This window comes from Entelurus aequoreus, linkage group LG20 (genome assembly GCF_033978785.1).
Source record: "Entelurus aequoreus isolate RoL-2023_Sb linkage group LG20, RoL_Eaeq_v1.1, whole genome shotgun sequence".
NCBI lineage: Eukaryota > Metazoa > Chordata > Actinopteri > Syngnathiformes > Syngnathidae > Entelurus > Entelurus aequoreus.
The window spans coordinates 895,669-915,481 of record NC_084750.1 but is presented as its reverse complement, the minus strand read 5'-3'; the positions used below and the strand labels follow the sequence as shown (position 1 = coordinate 915,481).

Genomic DNA, 19,813 nt, shown 5'->3' with positions numbered 1-19,813 from the left:
TTTTTGTAGATAACAAAAACTCCTAATCAACATCACGTTTGAGAAGCCTTTAAATGTTACTTTACAGGACATAGGATACATAAATAAAATAACCCTAAAAAAACAAGAACAAATACATTAAATTAATGATCTACAAGTATTATTAGAAGTTATACAGTTGAAGCAGAAATATTAATTAAAAGGTCATGAACAGGTAAATTAAATTAGGTCAAAAGTCACTTGGCTGGAGAAGGTTTCTTTTTTACGGTAAATCAAAGAAATTATGTTAAAAAGAATATAAGTCAATACAAAAACAACAAATTCACAAGAAATATCGCAATAATAATTTGAATATTTTAAAGCCTGACATTCTAGTGATCCTTCATTGGAGCCTCCAAGCGGTGTGACAGAACAATGTCTCCCTTTGAACAATGTCTATAAGCTGTGAAGGGGAACACTACGTCCCCTTGTTTATCTCATTATTCCCTTACAGCTTTAAGATGGACCCATTTGCTGACCAAAATACTGTTTTCCAGGGAAAATGGGAGTTCCCGTGGAACCACCATGAAAAGGGAATCATCCCAGATCCATTGGAGAATTATTCCATCTTTTTTTGATTCCATGATGTTTATTACAATGTTTTACTCAAAGAAGTTTCCATAGTCGTTACAACTGACGGAGGCCTGATGACTCAAAGGAAATGCCCTCTTTTATTCTAGACACAACCGGGACTGTATCTATGCCTGTCAAGCCGAAGACCGGGGTTCAATCTCATAATGGGGAGATTATTTATGTACCTCTTATTTCATCAGTTATCATCTTGTTGAACTTTGAGAAGTAATCACAGCATTCCTCTCTGAATGTTGTGATGTGTGGACTCAGTAATGCTGCATGGTCCCACAGAAGTAAAACACAGTACTTTAGTACTGTTTGTTGCACAACTCAAAATTCAGATGCAAGTCTTTCCAAAGTGAAAATCGTTCGTCAGAGTCAGTGACTCAAAATAAGGATTGCGGGTGAATTTTAAACAGCGAAAAAATGAAAACAATTAGGTGGGATTCTAACCCTTCATTCCTGACAAATTTCTCAGCATTTAGTCATTTTAAGTCCACTGTGTCCGTACCTATAGTGTTGGCAGTCCAGTACCAAGAGGAAACAAACACCTCTACTTTGGGAATATAAAAACAAGTCAGGAGTGCCTCATGTTCTTTGACTTGACCTCCTCCAGGAACTGCAGTCCTGTATAATGACGCTCGCTTGTAATAAAGCAACTTTTAGTTCAGTAAAGCGTCTCCGACGTCTCTTTTGATCCAGCCGCACTGCCGTGTCATCCTTCTGTCCAGACGAGGATGACAAGACCAGTAATACACATCAGTGGCATACCGGCTTGTCATGCGAGAGACCTGGGTCTGATTCTCAGCCAGCGCTATAGGTCTGTTTTTCCTTGGAGTTTTTACAAATTTTTTCTAAGCTGATGTTGGGAAAAGTACAAAATCCGTTTTTGTGGGAAATGCAAGACCTCTGGATTACAGCCGAAAAGCAATCGTCTCGATCACCTTACAGTCTAAGTGGAGATCGCTGGCGTATACGCAGGAGATCTTCAATTTGACTGATTGCACCAAGACTTGGGGAACAATAAGAGGAATGCGACAAAAGGTGGTTTTGTAATGATTAGTGTGGGCCTGAATACAGACAAATTTAGACTGGGACTAATTTGTTAAAGTCATATTCTTTGCAGCAGTTTCCATAGTGTAGTGGTTATCACATTTGCATCCCACAAAAGGTCCGCTATTTGAAATAAGTTTGTCTTGCCTTCCCTCTGACCTCTATAAATAGGCAAGGAAAAAAATAGTATAGGTCCTGTGCTTCATCATGAACTCTTTCGCAACATACCTGAGCACCTCATGAAGAACCGAGTATATGATATGTGGATAAACTGATGGCTGCCATGCCACAACAAATGCGTTGGGTGGGGTGCAAATCCCACCTTTTATCGGTTATTGCAGATACCTTCTCCGATGATCTCCACTTTAACTGGAAGGTGGTCGAGGCTGTTGCTTTTTGGCTGCAATCCAGGGGTCTTGGATAAAAGAAGATTTCATACACTTTCAACATCAGCTTCGATGAAATGAGTACAAATTTGAATGGGAAACCGACTTATTGCATTGGCTGAAAATTTAGGAGTTCATCTATTGAATCATTTACAAATGAAATAAACAAATGAAAATGTGTAACACTTTATTAAATCAAAAACTCATACAAACACACGTCTATAAATAAGTATAAAAGGGCATTATGATTATCTATATATACACACTCAATGTTCATTGTATGTAACACATGTTTTGTACTGTTTACTCTCACATTTTCAGTCAAATTCTGCTGTTCCTTTTTAAATAAATGTAAACAATGTTGAATATTAATGCATGTACTTGACTGAAAAACCACTCATCTAAAATATATAATCTATTAATGATAGAAGCATACTAACAACATTGTGTTACATACACAACAGTGTCACACATTTAATTTGTGCTGATGTTATTAGAAACTCAAAGTTATCAAAGTCTTGATGGTTGATTGAAAATCCTGCAGCTTCATTTGCTGCTGTTCTTACCAGCACACTTGTGTTTCTTACACTTGTACTTATAAGAGAATCTTTCATCACACACACTGCAACTAAACACTTTCTCATCTGTGTGTGTTCTCATGTGTGTTATCCGTTTTGATCCCTCACAAAAGTTTGTTGCAGCTTGAACAGGAATGGGGTTTTCACCAGTATGTATTTTCATGTGTCCCTTCAAATTTTGACCTTGTACAAAACCTTTGCCACATATTGAACAGGCAAAAGGTTTTTCTCCAGTGTGCAATCTTACATGTCTTTTCAAACTCTGACTTTGTGTAAAACATTTACCGCAGATTGAACAAGAAAAAGGTTTTTCACCAGTGTGCTTTCTCATGTGTACTTTTAAATGCGGTCTTTGTACAAAATCTTTACCACAGATTGAACAGGTGAATGATTTTTCTCTAGTGTGTATTTTCATGTGTTTTTTCAAATTGTTACTTTGTACAAAACCTTTACCGCAAACTGAACAGATAAAAGTTTTTTCTCCGATATGCGCTCTCATGTGTACTTTCAAACATTGACTTCGTACAAAACCTTTACCACAAATTGAACAGGTAAAATAGTTTTCTCCGGTGTGTGTTCTCATGTGTATACTCAAATATTGACTTTGTACAAAAGCTTTTCCACAGATTGAACAAGAAAAAGGTTTTTCTCCGGTGTGCATTATCGTGTGTGCTTTTAAATACTGTCTTCTTACAAAATCTTTGCCACAGATTGAACAGGAAAAAGGTTTTTCTCCCGTGTGTGTTCTCATGTGTTCTTTCAACACATGTTTTCGTGCAAAACCTTTTCCACACAGTGAGCAAACAAAAGGTTTTTCTCCAGTGTGTGTTTGCATGTGTTCTTTCAATACATTTGTTCGTGCAAAACCTTTACCACACACTGAGCAGGAAAAAGGTTTGTCTCCAGTGTGTATTCTCATGTGCACTTTAAGATCACAACGGTATTTAAAAGTTTTGTCACAGTGAGAACATGTCAAGTGTGTGTTGTCAGTGTGACATGTCTTATCAGCTTTAGAGTCTTCATCATCAGTGTCAGGAGAGTGTGACGTTGTGTCGTCACTATCTGATAGTGGAGCTAAGATCTTGTCTGCTTGTGATCCTCCACAGTGGTCTCCATCAGCTTCTGTTGTCATGTGTTGAGTTGAGCTGCTGCTTGGAGGCTCCACCTCTCTCTTCTCACTTTCACCTTGGACCTCATCATCTTCACTCTTCACAATCACACCAGTCACTGGCATCTTGGTGACATCAACCTCCTCCAGTTTTTCACGATACTCTCCCTCCTGACTGATGCTGTGTTCCTCCTCTTCCTCTTTAAAGTGGGGTGGCCGAGACTCCTCCTCCTCTTTAATGTGGGGGGGAAGCTGTTTTTTCTGCTCCATCCTGGAGGTCCATTCTTGCTGCTCAGGGAGAAGATGTTCTTCACAGACGTCTGCAGGACACAAGAAGATAAAAACGTTTTCCAGCTTTGCTCAGTCACATGAAACCTTGTCCTGCACCAGCATGTGTTCTGATAATGTCATCAGTCACCACATTGACATTCAAGATGGTCACCATGTCGTTCATCAGGGAAATCAGAAGCAATTTGAGTATGAGTATTAGAAAAAAAAACAGCAGTAAAATCTTACACAGCTGCTCACAGATAATAGAATTGAACAGTAAACAGGAGAAATAAGAACAACGTTCGACGAGCAAAAGGAACGAAAAACAGGAACCCAAAAATAAAGTAAATCAGAAGACGTTTGAAATGTATGATTATGTTTAAAATGTTAAACTATTGTCCTAAATTATGTAGAAATGTCATATCATGAGGTTGGTGTGCTTTTAACTATGGGTGTTTGTGCTGCAGACGGGCGGTGGTGGCCGCTATGGAGCTACCTATGGTTGTCGTTACTGTGTTGTATTGGAGTGATCGGGTGGCCGTAATTGGGGGCCAGCTGGGGTTGGCTTGCTGGTTGGCTTAGGTGCCGGCATGTGGGCGGGATGTGTTGGCGTCTTTCCCTGTTGGGAGGCATCGTTCTCCGGTCTGGACTTGTGTAAACGCATTGCGGTCTGTGCAGCTTGGATGCGGTGTTCGCATTGAGCAAGGGGGCTGTGCAGTTTTTGCACGAAGTTGTCAGTGTAGACTCTGCACAGTCGTGATGGGGCGGGCGGGCGCGGGCTTTGTTTGGTGGCGGGCGGGCTGGGGGTGGAGTGATTGTCCGCCCGGTTTGCATTTAGTCGGGAAAGTTCTGGAGCGTTTGTGGATTGAAGTGGGGAAGGAAAGGCATGTTCGGACACGCATATGGGGATGGTGTGGCTCTTGTAGGAAAGGGACGGTCTTTGGTGTTTCCTCTGCTGGGACGGCATATAGTGCTGATATTTATTTTGGTTGTTAGGAGAAGTGCAGCTTGGTTGGGAGATTTTGGCGTGTGTGTGGTACTTTTTGTGCGCATTGATGGTTTTGCTGGCAGTGGATTTGTTTGGTCATTTTGTTTTTTGTTTTAGTTGTGTGTATTAGGGGATCCCCTGCCAGGGGGCGGGTGTCAGAATAATTGTATCTAAGTTATCACAAAACTTTTAGTTGCCATGAGTTCCCGGCGAGAGGACAAAAGCTGTCTTTGATCTTACCAAGCAGAAGGCTTGTAAACCTCCACTGTGTACAATGGGAGGAGACAGGAGGGGTTCAGTTTCTTTGATCTATTGTAATCCACAGGAAGATCTTGTCTTCACCCGATATCTACAAAGTGGAGAGGAAGCGGGACCTGACGCAAGCTCCAGGCATCTTTTCTTTGAACTGTTTTATGACCGAGGGCAACGGCTGTTTACGACCCCCCTCTACCCTTAGAAACAGCTGTGGCCATGTAATCAGGGAAAGTCCAAATAAAAGAGGAGGCGTGCAATCTTCTTGCCAGAGCGTGGTGGAAGCCTGTACAAGGAGTACAGCTCAGATGTTTCTCCTCATTGAGCCAAATTGAATCCTGTCTCTGTTTAATTCCTTGCTTCTTGTCTGTTTAATAGATGTCATCGGTGTTTGAACCTGACAGTGGGGCTGTTTTTTTTTTATTTTGGTTGTGGTTTTTGTATAGTTGTGGGATTCTGCTTGCCTCGGGACGCCTCCAGGGTCTTGGGTTGTGGGGGCTGACTTCCTGGCAGTATGTTTCGGTTGCCTTCTGCATCGGCTGGGAGGGCTTTCTGTGGGCTCCCAGCTCCTCCTACTTACAGCACACACACCTGTAAAACTTTGAGGGGTTGACCTGTGGAAAGGCGTGACGTGGGGATGAGGATGCTTCTATGGGGCTCCAGTCTGTCTGACTTGGCCCCTGTTCGTCCATCCCTCAATTTTAACTGCATGTTAGACACTCAGGGTTTGGGGGTCTCAACATGGTATGGACCCACCATGCCCCTGATATGCCCCAATTTTAATTGCATCAATAGTCCCCACCTCCATACATATTTTCCTCACGCTACAGCACACACATTAATAGGGACTGGAAGTCAGTGTGATGGCTGACCTTCTAATTTTAACTACACAGTAGACACACTTGTCAGCTGCGATATGATATGCTCTTATGTTACGTGAATGTGGAGATAAAAAGCAAGTATATCTCCACCTATAGTCATAACTGTGGTGCCTGGATGTTAATCATTGATACACGTGTCAGCTGCGATATTCTCTTATGTTATGTGAATGTAGAGTAAAAAGCAAGTATATCTCCACCTTTAGTCATAACTGTGAACATCTGTTACAAACATTGTATTAGATGATATGTGGATGTTGTGCTTACTTGGACTGTGATGAAGCTGTGAGGACTCAGGTGGTTTGTCTTCATGGTCTTCAGTCTTCACAGAGACAACAGTCAATGGAAACTTGGTGAGATCAGCCCCCTCCTGCCCTAGAAGACACTTTTCCTCCTGAGTGATCCAGAGATCCTCCTCTTCTTCTTTAAAGTGGAAAGGCTGTGGCTCCTCCTCTTCCTGTTTTACATGAAGGCTATGTGACTCTTCCTCTTTAATGTGGGGGTGCTGCTGAACGTCTGTTGGGTAAATAGGTAAATAAGATTAAGCGAGAATATAATGAGTTTTTGACTGACACTGTGACCCAATTAGATTAGTTGTGTTATTTTGTGTGTTGTGTTAAAAAGTGTGTAACTAAACAACCAAATAAAACATTGGAAAGAGTTCCTTTTGTCCTCACCACTAAATCACATCAAAATTAGTACAGTAAGTTTGGTGAGGTAGGTAGAAATAGGACTTGGAATTTGGAGGTAGGGGCAATTTGAAAAGCGTTTAAAAAGATGAGCCAGCAGTGATTAAACATTCCTAAAATGCATATTAAAACTGTTAACCTCCGGTGTAAAGTGAGTAACCATTTTATTCTGTATATGTGACCCACCCATAAAGTGTCACATTTTTGTGTTGATTTATTTATTTTATTTTGTGGTTTGAATTCGTTTTTGGAGCTGTCATTCCACATTTATCAGTATTCACATTGGTCAGTGGGGGGCAGTAGGGCGTTTCTTCCCAATTGAAAGCTATTACCTGCAGACCGGAAGTGTCTTGTCATTCTGATGAGAGCGACCAGTCTGTGAACAACTGAAACGTTCTGTGTGCTTTTTCCTCCTGTTTAACAGGTTACTTTTGGTGAATCAACTCACTGAATAATATCCATGTGATCTTTATAAGTTTAAGTACACATTCTGATGGTGGAGCCTAACTCTAAAGTGTTTGCGAGTTGTAGTTAGTATTTGTGAATTAATCCAGTGCACAGCTGCAGTAATCAATACAAAATGGCGACTTGAGTGCACAATGTTTATATAGGAACTTCTGATCCTAATTTAGACTCCCAAATTAGAGCTCTCGTTTTCTTATTGATTTTATAATGGTTTTTTTTTTACAATGTGTGTGTTCTGAAAGAGGTTTTACATGCTATTTTGTTGTGTTTAGACATGGTTATATAAGTTAAGCTCTCAGGAATGGTCAATGAACATTTCAAGTACAGTAACTTAAAGCTGCTATTATAAGAAGAAGAATATGAAGACAAGTAAAGTGTTTAAATGAATGTTGCTAAAAAGTGCATTAATTTAAAGGTGAATATTCCTGAGAAAGACAAGACAGTGAAATAATGTCTAATTGGGCACTATATTGTATGTTTTGGAGTGATGATGTGGGTTATGTGAAAATATATGGCAAAGGCATGCAGTATTGTTATGGTCATTATAACTCCAGTGATACAGTAACGGTTTAATGGTAGTTTATTGAGTGTTTTGATGAAAATAGAGGTGAAGATAAAGTAAAAGACATTGACATGATAATACAAAGTGACAAAAGATATGGGAAGTGAATTGTGGATTTGTAATTTCTGTTAATAAATTCTGATGAGAGCGACCAGTCTGTGAACAACTGAAACGTTCTGTGTGCTTTTTCCTCCTGTTTAACAGGACATTATTATCTGACTGCTTGTCCTGGCTACCTGGGACCTGCAACATATACATGTCCACCTAAACCTCATAACCCTGTAATGGTATAGTCGTTACATTTATTGAAATATCATAGAAAAAAAATCTAATTCCAAATCTACTTAAACACAGTAATTGTATATTTTTATTATCTTATAAAATAATGTTCTTTATGGTCATTTTGTGGCTGGGCCAAAAGGAACTCTTACAAAACATGTTTTACTAAGTGGTGTTTTTATGGAGTATGTCCATCAACAATTCCTCTTTAGAGCACAGCTCCCACATTCACCTGGAGACCATCTACTACACGCTGAAGGAAAGTCAGTCAGCTTGATCTTCTTTTAATAAAACAAATGTTGACTACTTTGCTTATTGAAAAATGATTGACAATACATGTTTACTTTCACTTATATATGCATGTAGGTCAGAATCAGGAAGTGACATTAGCCATGAAATTATAAATTCTATTGATTACAATGTCAAATATATTTGGTGACTGTGTGAGTTTAGTGTAAACATGTTGATACACATTGTTACAAACTGAGAGGAACATCAACCTCTCATAAATATTGTGTCTGAAACTGTCTACTTTTCATGAACAATATAAAAACAAAGCAGTGCATCATCCTCACAAGACAATTCACCTTCCTAAAAACAACATATTTAAGAATAGTGTTAACAATAAAATATAAAATTAGTAAACATGTGAGAGTAAGAAGTAAACAAACCTGTTCTGTGTAACACAACTTGATGTTTCTTGATAACAGCGTCCAGTAGCTCCTTCTCCTCTTTTGTTGGACAAAGTTCATCCTCGTACTCTGCGGTCGTTCTTTCGCACATTTCCACACAATCACAACACTTTACACTCACACTTGATCTCTGCTTAGCGACGTGTTGATAACTTCCGCGCCTCTTTGTTAGCGGCTAACAAGCTAAGCTAAGCTAACTAGCAGGCTAGCACGAGAAGCGTCACAGTGCTCTCAGACTAATGTATCCGGATATAAATAAATATTAACGATGTGTACTCTGTTAAACGACATATATGTGTACATGTATGCACTGATTATTTAAGTAACGTTATTAACCACAATAACGTCTTCTCCATCAAACGCCATCTTGTTTTTTCTTCCTCCTGTTTTGGCGTCTACAAGGTCTCAAACCTGGAATGAATGTTGGCCAACGTGTGTTTCACTGGGACATTCATAATTGATGCACACTTACTTCGCCGAGCCACACCGTTGTATGTTTAATGCCAGTGTTCCGGATATGAACCGATACTTTAATAGTAATTTTACATAACACGAAAATCAAAAGAAGAAAAGAAAGAAGAAAAAGTGTTGGTTTTTGTTTCTCTCGCGAGATCTGACAACACTGCGCGATAACTAAACAAAGACGAGGAAAAACAAGATGGCGTTTGACGGAAAGACTGGGTTCTTAATCAGTGCGTACATGCACACACATATGTCGTGTAATAGGTTAAATATCTAAATAGTAAATATTAATGGTTTGTATTCAGATACATTAGTCTGAGCGTACTTTGTCGATTTTCCTGCTAGCTTAGCTTGCTAGTTAGCTTAGCTTGTTAGCTGCTAACAAAGAGACGTGGAAGTTATCAACACATCGCTAAGCAGAGATCAAGTGTGAGTGTAAAGTGTTGTGATTGTGTGAAAATGTGCGAAAGAACGGCAGCAGAGTACGAGGAGAAACTTTGTCCAACAAAAGAGGAGAAGAAGCGACAACATCAACTATGGACGCTGTTTTCAAGAAACATCAAGTTGTGTTACACAGAACAGGTTTGTTTACTTCTTACTCTCACATGTTTACTCACTTTATATGTGATTATTAACACTATTCTTAACTATATTGTTTTTAGGAAGGTGAATTGTCTTGTTAGGATGATGATGCATGGCTTTGTTTTTATATTAAACATGAAAAGTAGACTGTATCAGACACAATATTTATGAGAGGTTGATGTTCCTCTCAGTTTGTAACAAAGTGTATCAACATGTTTACACAAAATACATTTGACATTGTAATCAATATGGCTTACTAAATCCCTAAAAAGGGAGAAAGGTATTTTTAATTGATGACAAAAACATATTGTGAATATTTTAGGGACAATGTTTTTTTTATATCCATGATATTTAACATATGGTGGGACTATGCCTTTACAAGATTAAGGGTATATATAATGCTCAGGTGTAATAGGCCGACATGTATACAGAAAACAAATGGTTAATCACTTTACACCGGAGGTTTAAAAAGTTCTGATTTGTCTTTTAGAAATGTTTTGATCAATGCTGCCCGCCCCCCAAATTTCTTAGCCCGTTTTTATTTTTTATTTACTGGACTGCTTTTGAACTCATTTTAGTGGCTAGGACAAAATGAACTATTTTCCATGTTTTATTGGTTGTTTAATCACACACCTTTATCACAACACACAAGAACACAAATCTCATTGTGTCAGCAGTTTCAGTCAAAAACTACTTTTAATATTTACTTATTTAACCAACAGACATCCAGCAGTCCCCCCACATTGAAGAGGAATATTTGCATCCCCCTTGTGTAAAAGAGGAGGAGGCAGAGCCATCCCACATTAAAGAGGAAGAGGAGGAAGTGTGCATCAGTCAGGAGAGAGGGTATCTTCTCGGGCAGGAGGAGGCTGATCTCACCAAGTTTCCACTGACTGTTGTCTCTGTGAAGACTGAAGACCACGAAGACAAACCACCTGAGTCCTCACATCTTCATCACACTCAAAGTAAGCATAACATCCATATATTATCATCTAATACAATGTAACAGATGTCCACAGTTATGACTAAAGGTGGAGATATACTTTCTTTTTACTCCACAGTCACATAACATAAGAGAATATCGCAGCTGACAAGTGTATCGGTTGTTTTGGGGTTCTAGGTCACATGACTAAAATGCTATTGACTATTATAATAAATAAATGAAAATACAAAAAAATAATCACAAACTGGAAAAATGCATAAGCTGAATGCATAAGCTGAGTATAACATTGCAAAAAAAACCAACTCAGAAATAGCAACAACAATAATATGAACGTGGTTTTGGGGTTCTAGGTCACATGAGTAAAAAAACTGTTAGTGGTTAGATGACTTAAAAATAAAACCAATGGTATAGCTGAGTATAATAATGATATAGGGACAATATAAAAGTGGTTATGGGGGCTTAGGTCACATGACCAAACATCTCAAGATGATTGGCATTTTCAAAATGTTCAAAAACTGTAAAAAAAAATGCATAAGCTGAGTATACCATTGCAAAAACAACAACAATATGAACGTGGTTTTGGGGTTTGAGGTCACATGACTAAAATGCTATTGATGATTAAAACAAAAAAATAAATAAACTGGAGAAAAAAATGCATAAGCTGAGTATACCATTGCAAAAACAACAACAATATGAACGTGGTTTTGGGGTTCTAGGTCACATGACTAAAATGCTATTGACGATTATAATAAATAAATGAAAATACCCAAAAAAATCACAAACTGGAAAAACCAATACACAAGCTGAGTATAACATTGCAAAAAAAAAACTAAAAAAACAACCCAAAATAACAACAACAATAATATGAACGTGGTTTTGGGGTTCTTGGTCACATGACTAAAAAACTATTAGTGGTTAGATGGCTTATAAATAAAACCAATGGTATAGCTAACTATAATGATATAGAGACAATATAAAAGTGGTTATGGGGGCTTAGGTTACATGACCAAACATCTCTGGATGATTGGAATTTTCAAAATATTCAAAAACTGGAAACATTGTACGTGTGAGCCGAGTATAGTAGTAACAAAAAATGATTCATGTTTTGTTTTATCTCTGATCTGCTCGCTTTGGCGTCTTGCTGCCGGGTTAAGCAATCCAGTTTGGTCGCTGCTTTTCTGTCACATCTTGGCGTCCATGATTGACAGTTTAGCCTGCTTGGCTGCGGAATATGGAATTATGATTGTAGCAAAAGTATTTGCAAACGGATCTCTTAATCTGCACATCTTTGTTCTTCACGTGTCGGTGTACTAATGTGTGTGTCTGTATCTCAATGTGTGTGTGTAATCAGAGCCGTGTGTTTTAAGTTGTCTGTCTGTATTATGATTTATGATTTATATGTGGGTAAAAAGACATTTGTCCTTATTTTGATGTGTGTGTGTGTTTGTAAAAAATGTGTGTCTGTATTCAAATTTGTGTGAACCAGAAAACCTCGATTGGCTTTTTTTTTGACAAAAACATTGTATTTTTACATGTGACTTTTGCAAGAGTTGTGTGTGCGTAATAAAATGTGTGTGTCCGTACTGAAGAGTTGTGTGCATGTGTTTAAAAAATGTGTGTGTCTGTAATCAGATGTGTGTGAAGCAGGAAGCCTGATTGGCTGTCTTTTTATACGTAATTTCTGCCGTCTAAGATTTGTTTGTCCGTGCAGCGATTCGAAGTTGTAAAAAGACTTGTCTGCCTGCACTCACACTCGTGTTAGACTTAGACTTCCTTTTATTGTCATTCTAATTTGAACGTTACAGTACAGATAAGAGCGAAATTTTGTTGCATTAGCTCGTTGTAGTGCAGGATAAAAGAGCAATAAGGTGCAGATATACACTACCGTTCAAAAGTTTGGGGTCACATTGAAATGTCCTTATTTTTTGAAGGAAAAGCACTGTAGTTTTCAATGAAGATAACTTTAAACTAGTCTTAACTTTAAAGAAATACACTCTATACATTGCTAATGTGGTAAATTACTATTCTAGCTGCAAATGTCTGGTTTTTGGTGCAATATCTACATAGGTGTATAGAGGCTCATTTCCAGCAACTATCACTCCAGTGTTCTAATGGTGCAATGTGTTTGCTCATTGGCTCAGAAGGCTAATTGATGATTAGAAAACCCTTGTGCAATCATGTTCACACATTTGAAAACAGTTTAGCTCGTTACAGAAGCTACAAAACTGACCTTCCTTTGAGCAGATTGAGTTTCTGGAGCATCACATTTGTGGGGGCAAGTAAACGCTCAAAATGGCCAGAAAAAGAGAACTTTCATCTGAAACTCGACAGTCTATTCTTGTTCTTAGAAATGAAGGCTATTCCACAAAATTGTTTGGGTGACCCCAAACTTTTGAACGGTAGTGTAAAAAATTGATTACTGTACAGATAAATATATTGCACTTTTGCATATGCATTCACGTTTATGGATGTCTTTATATTCCAGCGAGTTAATCCGTTTTTGGGGGGAATTGAGGGGCTTATTATGATGCGTTCAAGAGTTTTATGGCCTGAGGGAAGAAGCTGTTACAGAACCTGGAGGTTCTGCTACGGAGGCTGCGGAACCTCTTTCTAGAGTCCAGCAGTAGAAACAGTCCATGGTGGGGGTGGGAGGACTCTCCGCAGATTTTCTGAGCCCTGGTCAGGCAGCAGCTTTTTGCGATTTCATGGATAGGAGGAAGAGGAGTCCTGATGATCTTTTCCGCCGTCCTCACAACACATTGGTGTTGGCGTTGAAGTCAAGACCAATGGACTTATCATCACTTTACGTGAATAAACATTTTAGCAGTAACGTAGTTGTCAGAAGTATTTGGTACTCAAATAAGTTATCAGTAATGTTATGATCGCTTTTCCTGCTTTAGGGGGCGGGGCTTCCTTAGTGAAAAGAGTGATTGTGAGACCCACGGTCTTCCCTGTGGCTTCCTACCGGTTGGACGTGCCCTAAACATCTCCTCAAGGACTGGCGTCCCGGGGGCATTCGGACCAGATTCCCGAACCACCCCATCTGACTCCTCTCAATGCTTCGGCTCTACTCTTAAGTCCTTCCGAATACCACAACTTCTTACTCTCTAAGGGAGCCCCGCCCCCAAACACAGGAAACGCGATAATTTTGGCCGCTATATGTCATAAAATTACTGATAACTTACTTGAGTATCAAATACTTCTGACAACTAAATTACTGCTAAAACATGAAGTTTTATTAATGGTAAGTCCATTGTTCTTGGCTTCTACGCCAACACGAGTGTGAGTGCAGGCAGACAAGTCTTTTTCCAACTTCCACCAAAGCCGTATATTGAGAGGGTATGATTTGTCAAAAGCCCTCACGTGACTACGGGGCGCCACATTGGAGGCCATCTTGAAGACGCTGCTAAGCTTACACTGCACATCCTCACTCGACATCTCTTTGAATTGAAGAGTTTTTTGCCAAGTAAACATTCCATGTTGTGCGGCATGGGGATGCTCCGCTCGCCAAAAATGCGTGAAACATTTGCAACAGTTTCCCCACGACCCAGAAAAAGACAAGTGTCGGAAGTAAAGATTATGCGGGAGGCCGAGAGATCCAACAACAACATTATCTTGTCTGAGCAAACGTGGTAATTCCACTCTCAGTAACACTCGGCCTGACAAAACCTTGCTTCAAAATTGCACCTTTTCTGCGCGTGTCACCAAGAATCCAAAGTAATATCTGATTAATAAAAATATGTAATGTAAATTTTGTAGTTTTTGCAAGAAGGTAATTGAAAACATTTGCTATAATCCTAACCCTGTGCAATCCCATACTGTACACTACATGTTTTCACATTAAATAAGAGTAAGAAAATAAGAGTAAAAGCACATGCACATAGCGCAGTGATTACAATCAATAAGCATTTCACTTTCGTAATTTCTTTTGCTCAAATGAACTGGATGAAAGTGGTCTTTAATTGTCGCCACTGAGTGTAATTATATATAATTATGTATAGAATAACCTTCCATTCTTCATCTTCAATACTGCTTGATTTAGCTCTCATCTTATATCCAGAGAGAACTTGACCATAAAAAGATGGCCGACATTAATTAACTATCACTAAACTTCCATAAAACTAAATATATCATATTTGTATATTGCAAATATGTAAAACACATAGTATGATGGATAAAATTTAAATTAAAAGAGTAAAAGTAAAATGAGTTATTGTTGAAGTAAAGCTAAAATGTAATCTACACAAAATTATATAAAGAACACAACAAAATATTAAATAGAACAAAATACAGCCATAACAAATATTAACTGCATTTATTGTAACCAACTTTAGTTGATGTATACATTACTACTTTGTAAAGGTCTGGGGACATACATATAAACAATCACAAAACAATATTCATACTACAAAAAGAGAGTAATACAAATAATTAATGGAAATGATTATCAAGACCCAACGAATGATTCATAAAGTCACACATTTTAAAAGTAAATGATCTTGTATAAAACACAACTGCTCAAATGATGTATAAAGTAAATAATAATATACTTCCAGAAGATGTTTCAGAAGTGAACCAGTAAATATGAACTAAGAGGGATTGATGTGTACTCAAAAGCAAAGGTATGAACAAATGTTAAACAAATATGTATATCATATAAGGGTTTTCATATATGGAATAATTTACAATTAGAAATGAGGCTGTTTTGGCTCAGTTAGTATAGAGCGGCCATATCAGCAACTTAAGGGTTTCAGGTTCGATTCCAGCTTCCCCCCATTCGATTCACTGCCGTTGTGTCCTTGGGCAAGACACTCTAACCCAAGGGTCCCCAAACTTTTTGACTCCGGGGCCGCATTGGGGTAAAACAATTTGGCTGGGGGCCGCACTATATATATATATATATATATATATATATATATATATATATATATATATATATATATATATATATATATATATATATATGTAAATGTGTGTGTGTGTGTATATATGTATATGTAAATGTGTATATATGTGTGTGTATATGTCTATGTATATGTCCATGTATATATATATGTATGTGTATATATGTATATGTGTCTATATGTGTGTGTGTGTATATATATATATATATATATATATATATATATATATATATATATATATATATATATATATATATATAAGACACTCTAACCCAAGGGTCCCCAAACTTTTTGACTCCGGGGCCGCATTGGGGTAAAACAATTTGGCTGGGGGCCGCACTATATATATATATATATATATATATATATATATATATATATATATATATATATATATATATATATATATATATATATATATATATATATATATATATATATATATATATATATATATATATATGTAAATGTGTGTGTGTGTGTATATATGTATATGTAAATGTGTATATATGTGTGTGTATATGTCTATGTATATGTCCATGTATATATATATGTATGTGTATATATGTATATGTGTCTATATGTGTGTGTGTATATATATATATATATATATATATATATATATATATATATATATATATATATATATATATATATATATATATATATGTGTATATATATGTGTATTCATATATATATATATTCCTTGCGCACTAATTGACTTAAACAGTGCACTTGCTGCATGTCACGTTATCGATGGTAAAATGCATTTTTAGACAATATGATTTGCCTGAGTGGCTAGGAGACGTTAGAAAATGGACTAGTAATGACAAATTTAAAAAAAATAATAGTAAAAATGTTTTTTTGTTTGTTTTTTTTTTAACTTGGGACTTCCCGCGGGCCGGATTTTGGACGCTGGGGGGCCGTATCCGGCTCGCGGGCCGTAGTTTGGGGACCCCTGCTCTAACCATTCTCCCAGTGCCTCCCACACTGGTTTAATTGTAGCTCAAATGTAGATAATGGGTTTCACTATGTAAAGCTCTTTGAGTCTCTGGAGAAAAAAGTACTATATAAACATAATCGCTGGGTTGCAATCATGTGATCTAGAGGCACATCTGGGTTTCAGGCGATGGTCTTTGATTCTTGTATTTCAACACTTTCACTGAATGTAACAAAAGAAACTTCCCTGCAGAGTCTGGTCAGAGTACCATTTTATTTGGTGAGTTCAAGGTATTGAACTTTGTTTGTTGAGGCTTTGTTCTTATACATTATACACAATGAAGAAAATGCTCTGTTGTTGATTTGCTTTAACCAATACAAATAACGTGAAGTAAAAAGTGCCTTACTTTGACTCACAAGATGAAATAAGTTATATATTTGAACATCATACTGTCCCCTATTTATTATTTGACATGTCTGAGTTAAAATGTGTTTCTTTTGCTGTTTTGTTCTGCAGACATTTATTATTTGACATGTCTGAGTTAAAATGTGTTTGTTTTGCTGTTTTGTTCTGCAGACGTCCACCAGCTGATTGGATGTCAAGAAGATAGTGTGCCTCAACCGCAGGGGGGGAGCTTCACTTTGGAGCAGAAGGCTCCACAACACCTCGAGGAGCCACAGTCGCCTCAAATTAAAAAGGAAGAGAAGAAGTCACTGCTCCCTCGTGATAAAGAGGATGAGGAGTCACAGCCCGTATGTGTTAAAGAGGAAGAGGAGGAGCCACATGCCCCTAACTTTAAAGAGAAAGACGAAGAACCCCAACCCCCTCATTATAAAGAGGAAGAGGAGGAAGTGTGGATTAGTCAGAAGGAAGAGTGTATTCTAGGGCAAGAGGAGGCTGATCTCACCAAGTTTCCACTGACTGTTGTCTCTGTGAAGACTGAAGACCATGAAGACAAACCACCTGAGTCCTCACAGCTTCATCACAGTCCAAGTGAGGAGAAGAGAGAGATGAAACCTTCAAGCAGCAGCTCAACTCAACACATGACAACAGAAGCTGATGAAGACCACTGTGGAGGATCACAAGCAGACAAGCTCTTAGCTCCACTATCAGATAGTGACGACATAACATCAGACGTTGATGTAAATATGGAATTACACGTGAGAACACACACAGGAGAAAAACCTTTCTATTGTTCATTTTGTGGTAAAATATTTTCCTCCAAAAGTAAAATGCAAATACACATAAGAACACACACAGGAGAAAAACCCTTTTGTTGTTCGGTTTGTGCAAAAAGGTTTGTTGTAAATTCCAATTTGACTCGACATATGAGAACACACAAAGGAGAAAAATCTTTCAGTTGTTCAGTTTGCAATAAAATATTTTCTGAAAAACGTAAAATGCAAAAACACATGAGAACACACACAGGCAAAAAACCTTTCTGTTGTTCAGTTCGTGGTAAAAGAGTTGAAGACACACATAATGTGCAAACCCACTATAGTTGTTCAGTTTGGGCAAAAGGCCTTATCAGAAACAATGACTTGACTACGAACATGGAAATGGGTACAATAGAAAAACGTTTTAGTTGTTCAGTTTGCGGTAGAAGATTTACTCACAAATATAGTATGCAGATGCACATGAGAAAACACACAGGAGAAAAACCTTTCAGTTGTTCAGTTTGCGGTAAACGATTTTCTCACAAATATTGTTTGCAAATACACATGAGAAAACATACCGGAGAAAAACCTTTCAGTTGTTCAGTTTGTGGTAGGAGAGTTTCTTACAAATATAGTATGGAAATACACATGAGAACGCACACCGGAGAAAAAACATTCAGTTGTTCAGTTTGTGATAAAAAATTCTCTACCAAAAGTAACATGCAATCACACATGAGAGGACACACCGGAGAAAAACCTTTCAGTTGTTCAGTCTGCGCGAAAAGATTCTCTGTCAATAGTAGCATGCAAAGACACATGAGAATACACACCGGAGAAAAACCTTTCAGTTGTTCAGTGTGTAATAAAAGATTTTCTGACAGTAGTAACATGCAAACACACATGGGAACACACAAAGGAAAATAACTTTTCTTATTTGGAAGTCCTCTTTGAATGGACCCAATAGTGACTACAGGTCTATTGGAGTGCTTCTCTAAAATCTGGATTTAGGTTTAGATTAGCCAGTCAGGACCCAGCCAGCCAGTTTATGCTATGAATTACATAACACTTTTAAGTTACTAGAAGTACTCATTAAAAATAAATCAGTAATATATTTTTCTATTTTATATTCATTGTTTTTAATGATGATTCTCAGCCAGCGCTTTAAAACTTCCTCAAAGTAAAATGTTTCTAACCAAATAATATATCAAGAACACCACCAGTGAGCTAATGTTACCATTAGTGGTTTTACATAATATACATATGTATCAAATGTATATATTTTTCACAATTACCTAATAATGATAAATAATGAAACACATACACAAAAGCAATCCAAGAGAAGCAACTTGAAAATTGCAGTCATGTTGTTATTAAGATCTAATGCAGGGGTCACCAACGCGGTGCCCGCGGGCACCAGGTAGCCCGTAAGGACCAGATGAGTAGCCCGCCGACCTGTTCTAAAAATAGCTCAAATAGCAGCACTTACCAGTGAGCTGCCTCTATTTTTTAAATTTTATTTATTTACTAGCAAGCTGGTCTCGCTTTGCCCGAAATTTTTATTTCTAAGAGAAACAAAACTCAAATAGAATTTGAAAATCCAAGAAAATATTTTAAAGACTTGGTCTTCACTTGTTTAAATAAATTCATTATTTTTTTTACTTTGCTTCTTATAACTTTCAGAAAGACAATTTTAGAGAAAAAAATACAACCTTAAAAATGATTTTAGGATTTTTAAACACATATACCTTTTTACCTTTTAAATTCCTTCCTCTTCTTTCCTGACAATTTAAATCAATGTTCAAGTAAATTTATTTTTTTTATTGTAAAGAATAATAAATACATTTTAATTTAATTATTCATTTTAGCTTCTGTTTTTTCGACGAAGAATATTTGTGAAATATTTCTTCAAACTTATTATGATTAAAATTCAAAAAAATTATTCTGGCAAATCTAGAAAATCTGTAGAATCAAATTTAAATCTTATTTCAAAGTCTTTTGAATTTTCTTTTAAAAATTTTGTTCTGGAAAATCTAG

At 37.4% G+C, this 19,813-nt stretch overlaps 2 protein-coding genes across 2 annotated transcripts; one reads left to right on the top strand and one right to left on the bottom strand.

The window, feature by feature from the left end:
• Nucleotides 1-2,253: 2,253 nt before the first annotated feature.
• LOC133635802 (gastrula zinc finger protein XlCGF57.1-like) lies at nucleotides 2,254-9,235 on the bottom strand. The gene is made up of 3 exons (XM_062029107.1): nucleotides 8,771-9,235; nucleotides 6,372-6,620; nucleotides 2,254-4,036 (listed from the first exon to the last, which is right to left on the bottom strand). The coding sequence occupies exons 1-3, from the start codon at nucleotides 8,880-8,882 to the stop codon at nucleotides 2,577-2,579; spliced, it is 1,821 nt and encodes a 606-aa protein (XP_061885091.1). The 5' UTR covers nucleotides 8,883-9,235; the 3' UTR covers nucleotides 2,254-2,576.
• Nucleotides 9,191-19,576, top strand: LOC133635803 (gastrula zinc finger protein XlCGF57.1-like). The gene is made up of 3 exons (XM_062029108.1): nucleotides 9,191-9,835; nucleotides 10,558-10,800; nucleotides 17,199-19,576. Exons 1-3 carry the CDS (start codon nucleotides 9,790-9,792, stop codon nucleotides 18,701-18,703), a joined length of 1,794 nt encoding a protein of 597 aa, XP_061885092.1. The 5' UTR covers nucleotides 9,191-9,789; the 3' UTR covers nucleotides 18,704-19,576.
• The last annotated feature ends 237 nt before the right edge of the window (nucleotides 19,577-19,813 follow it).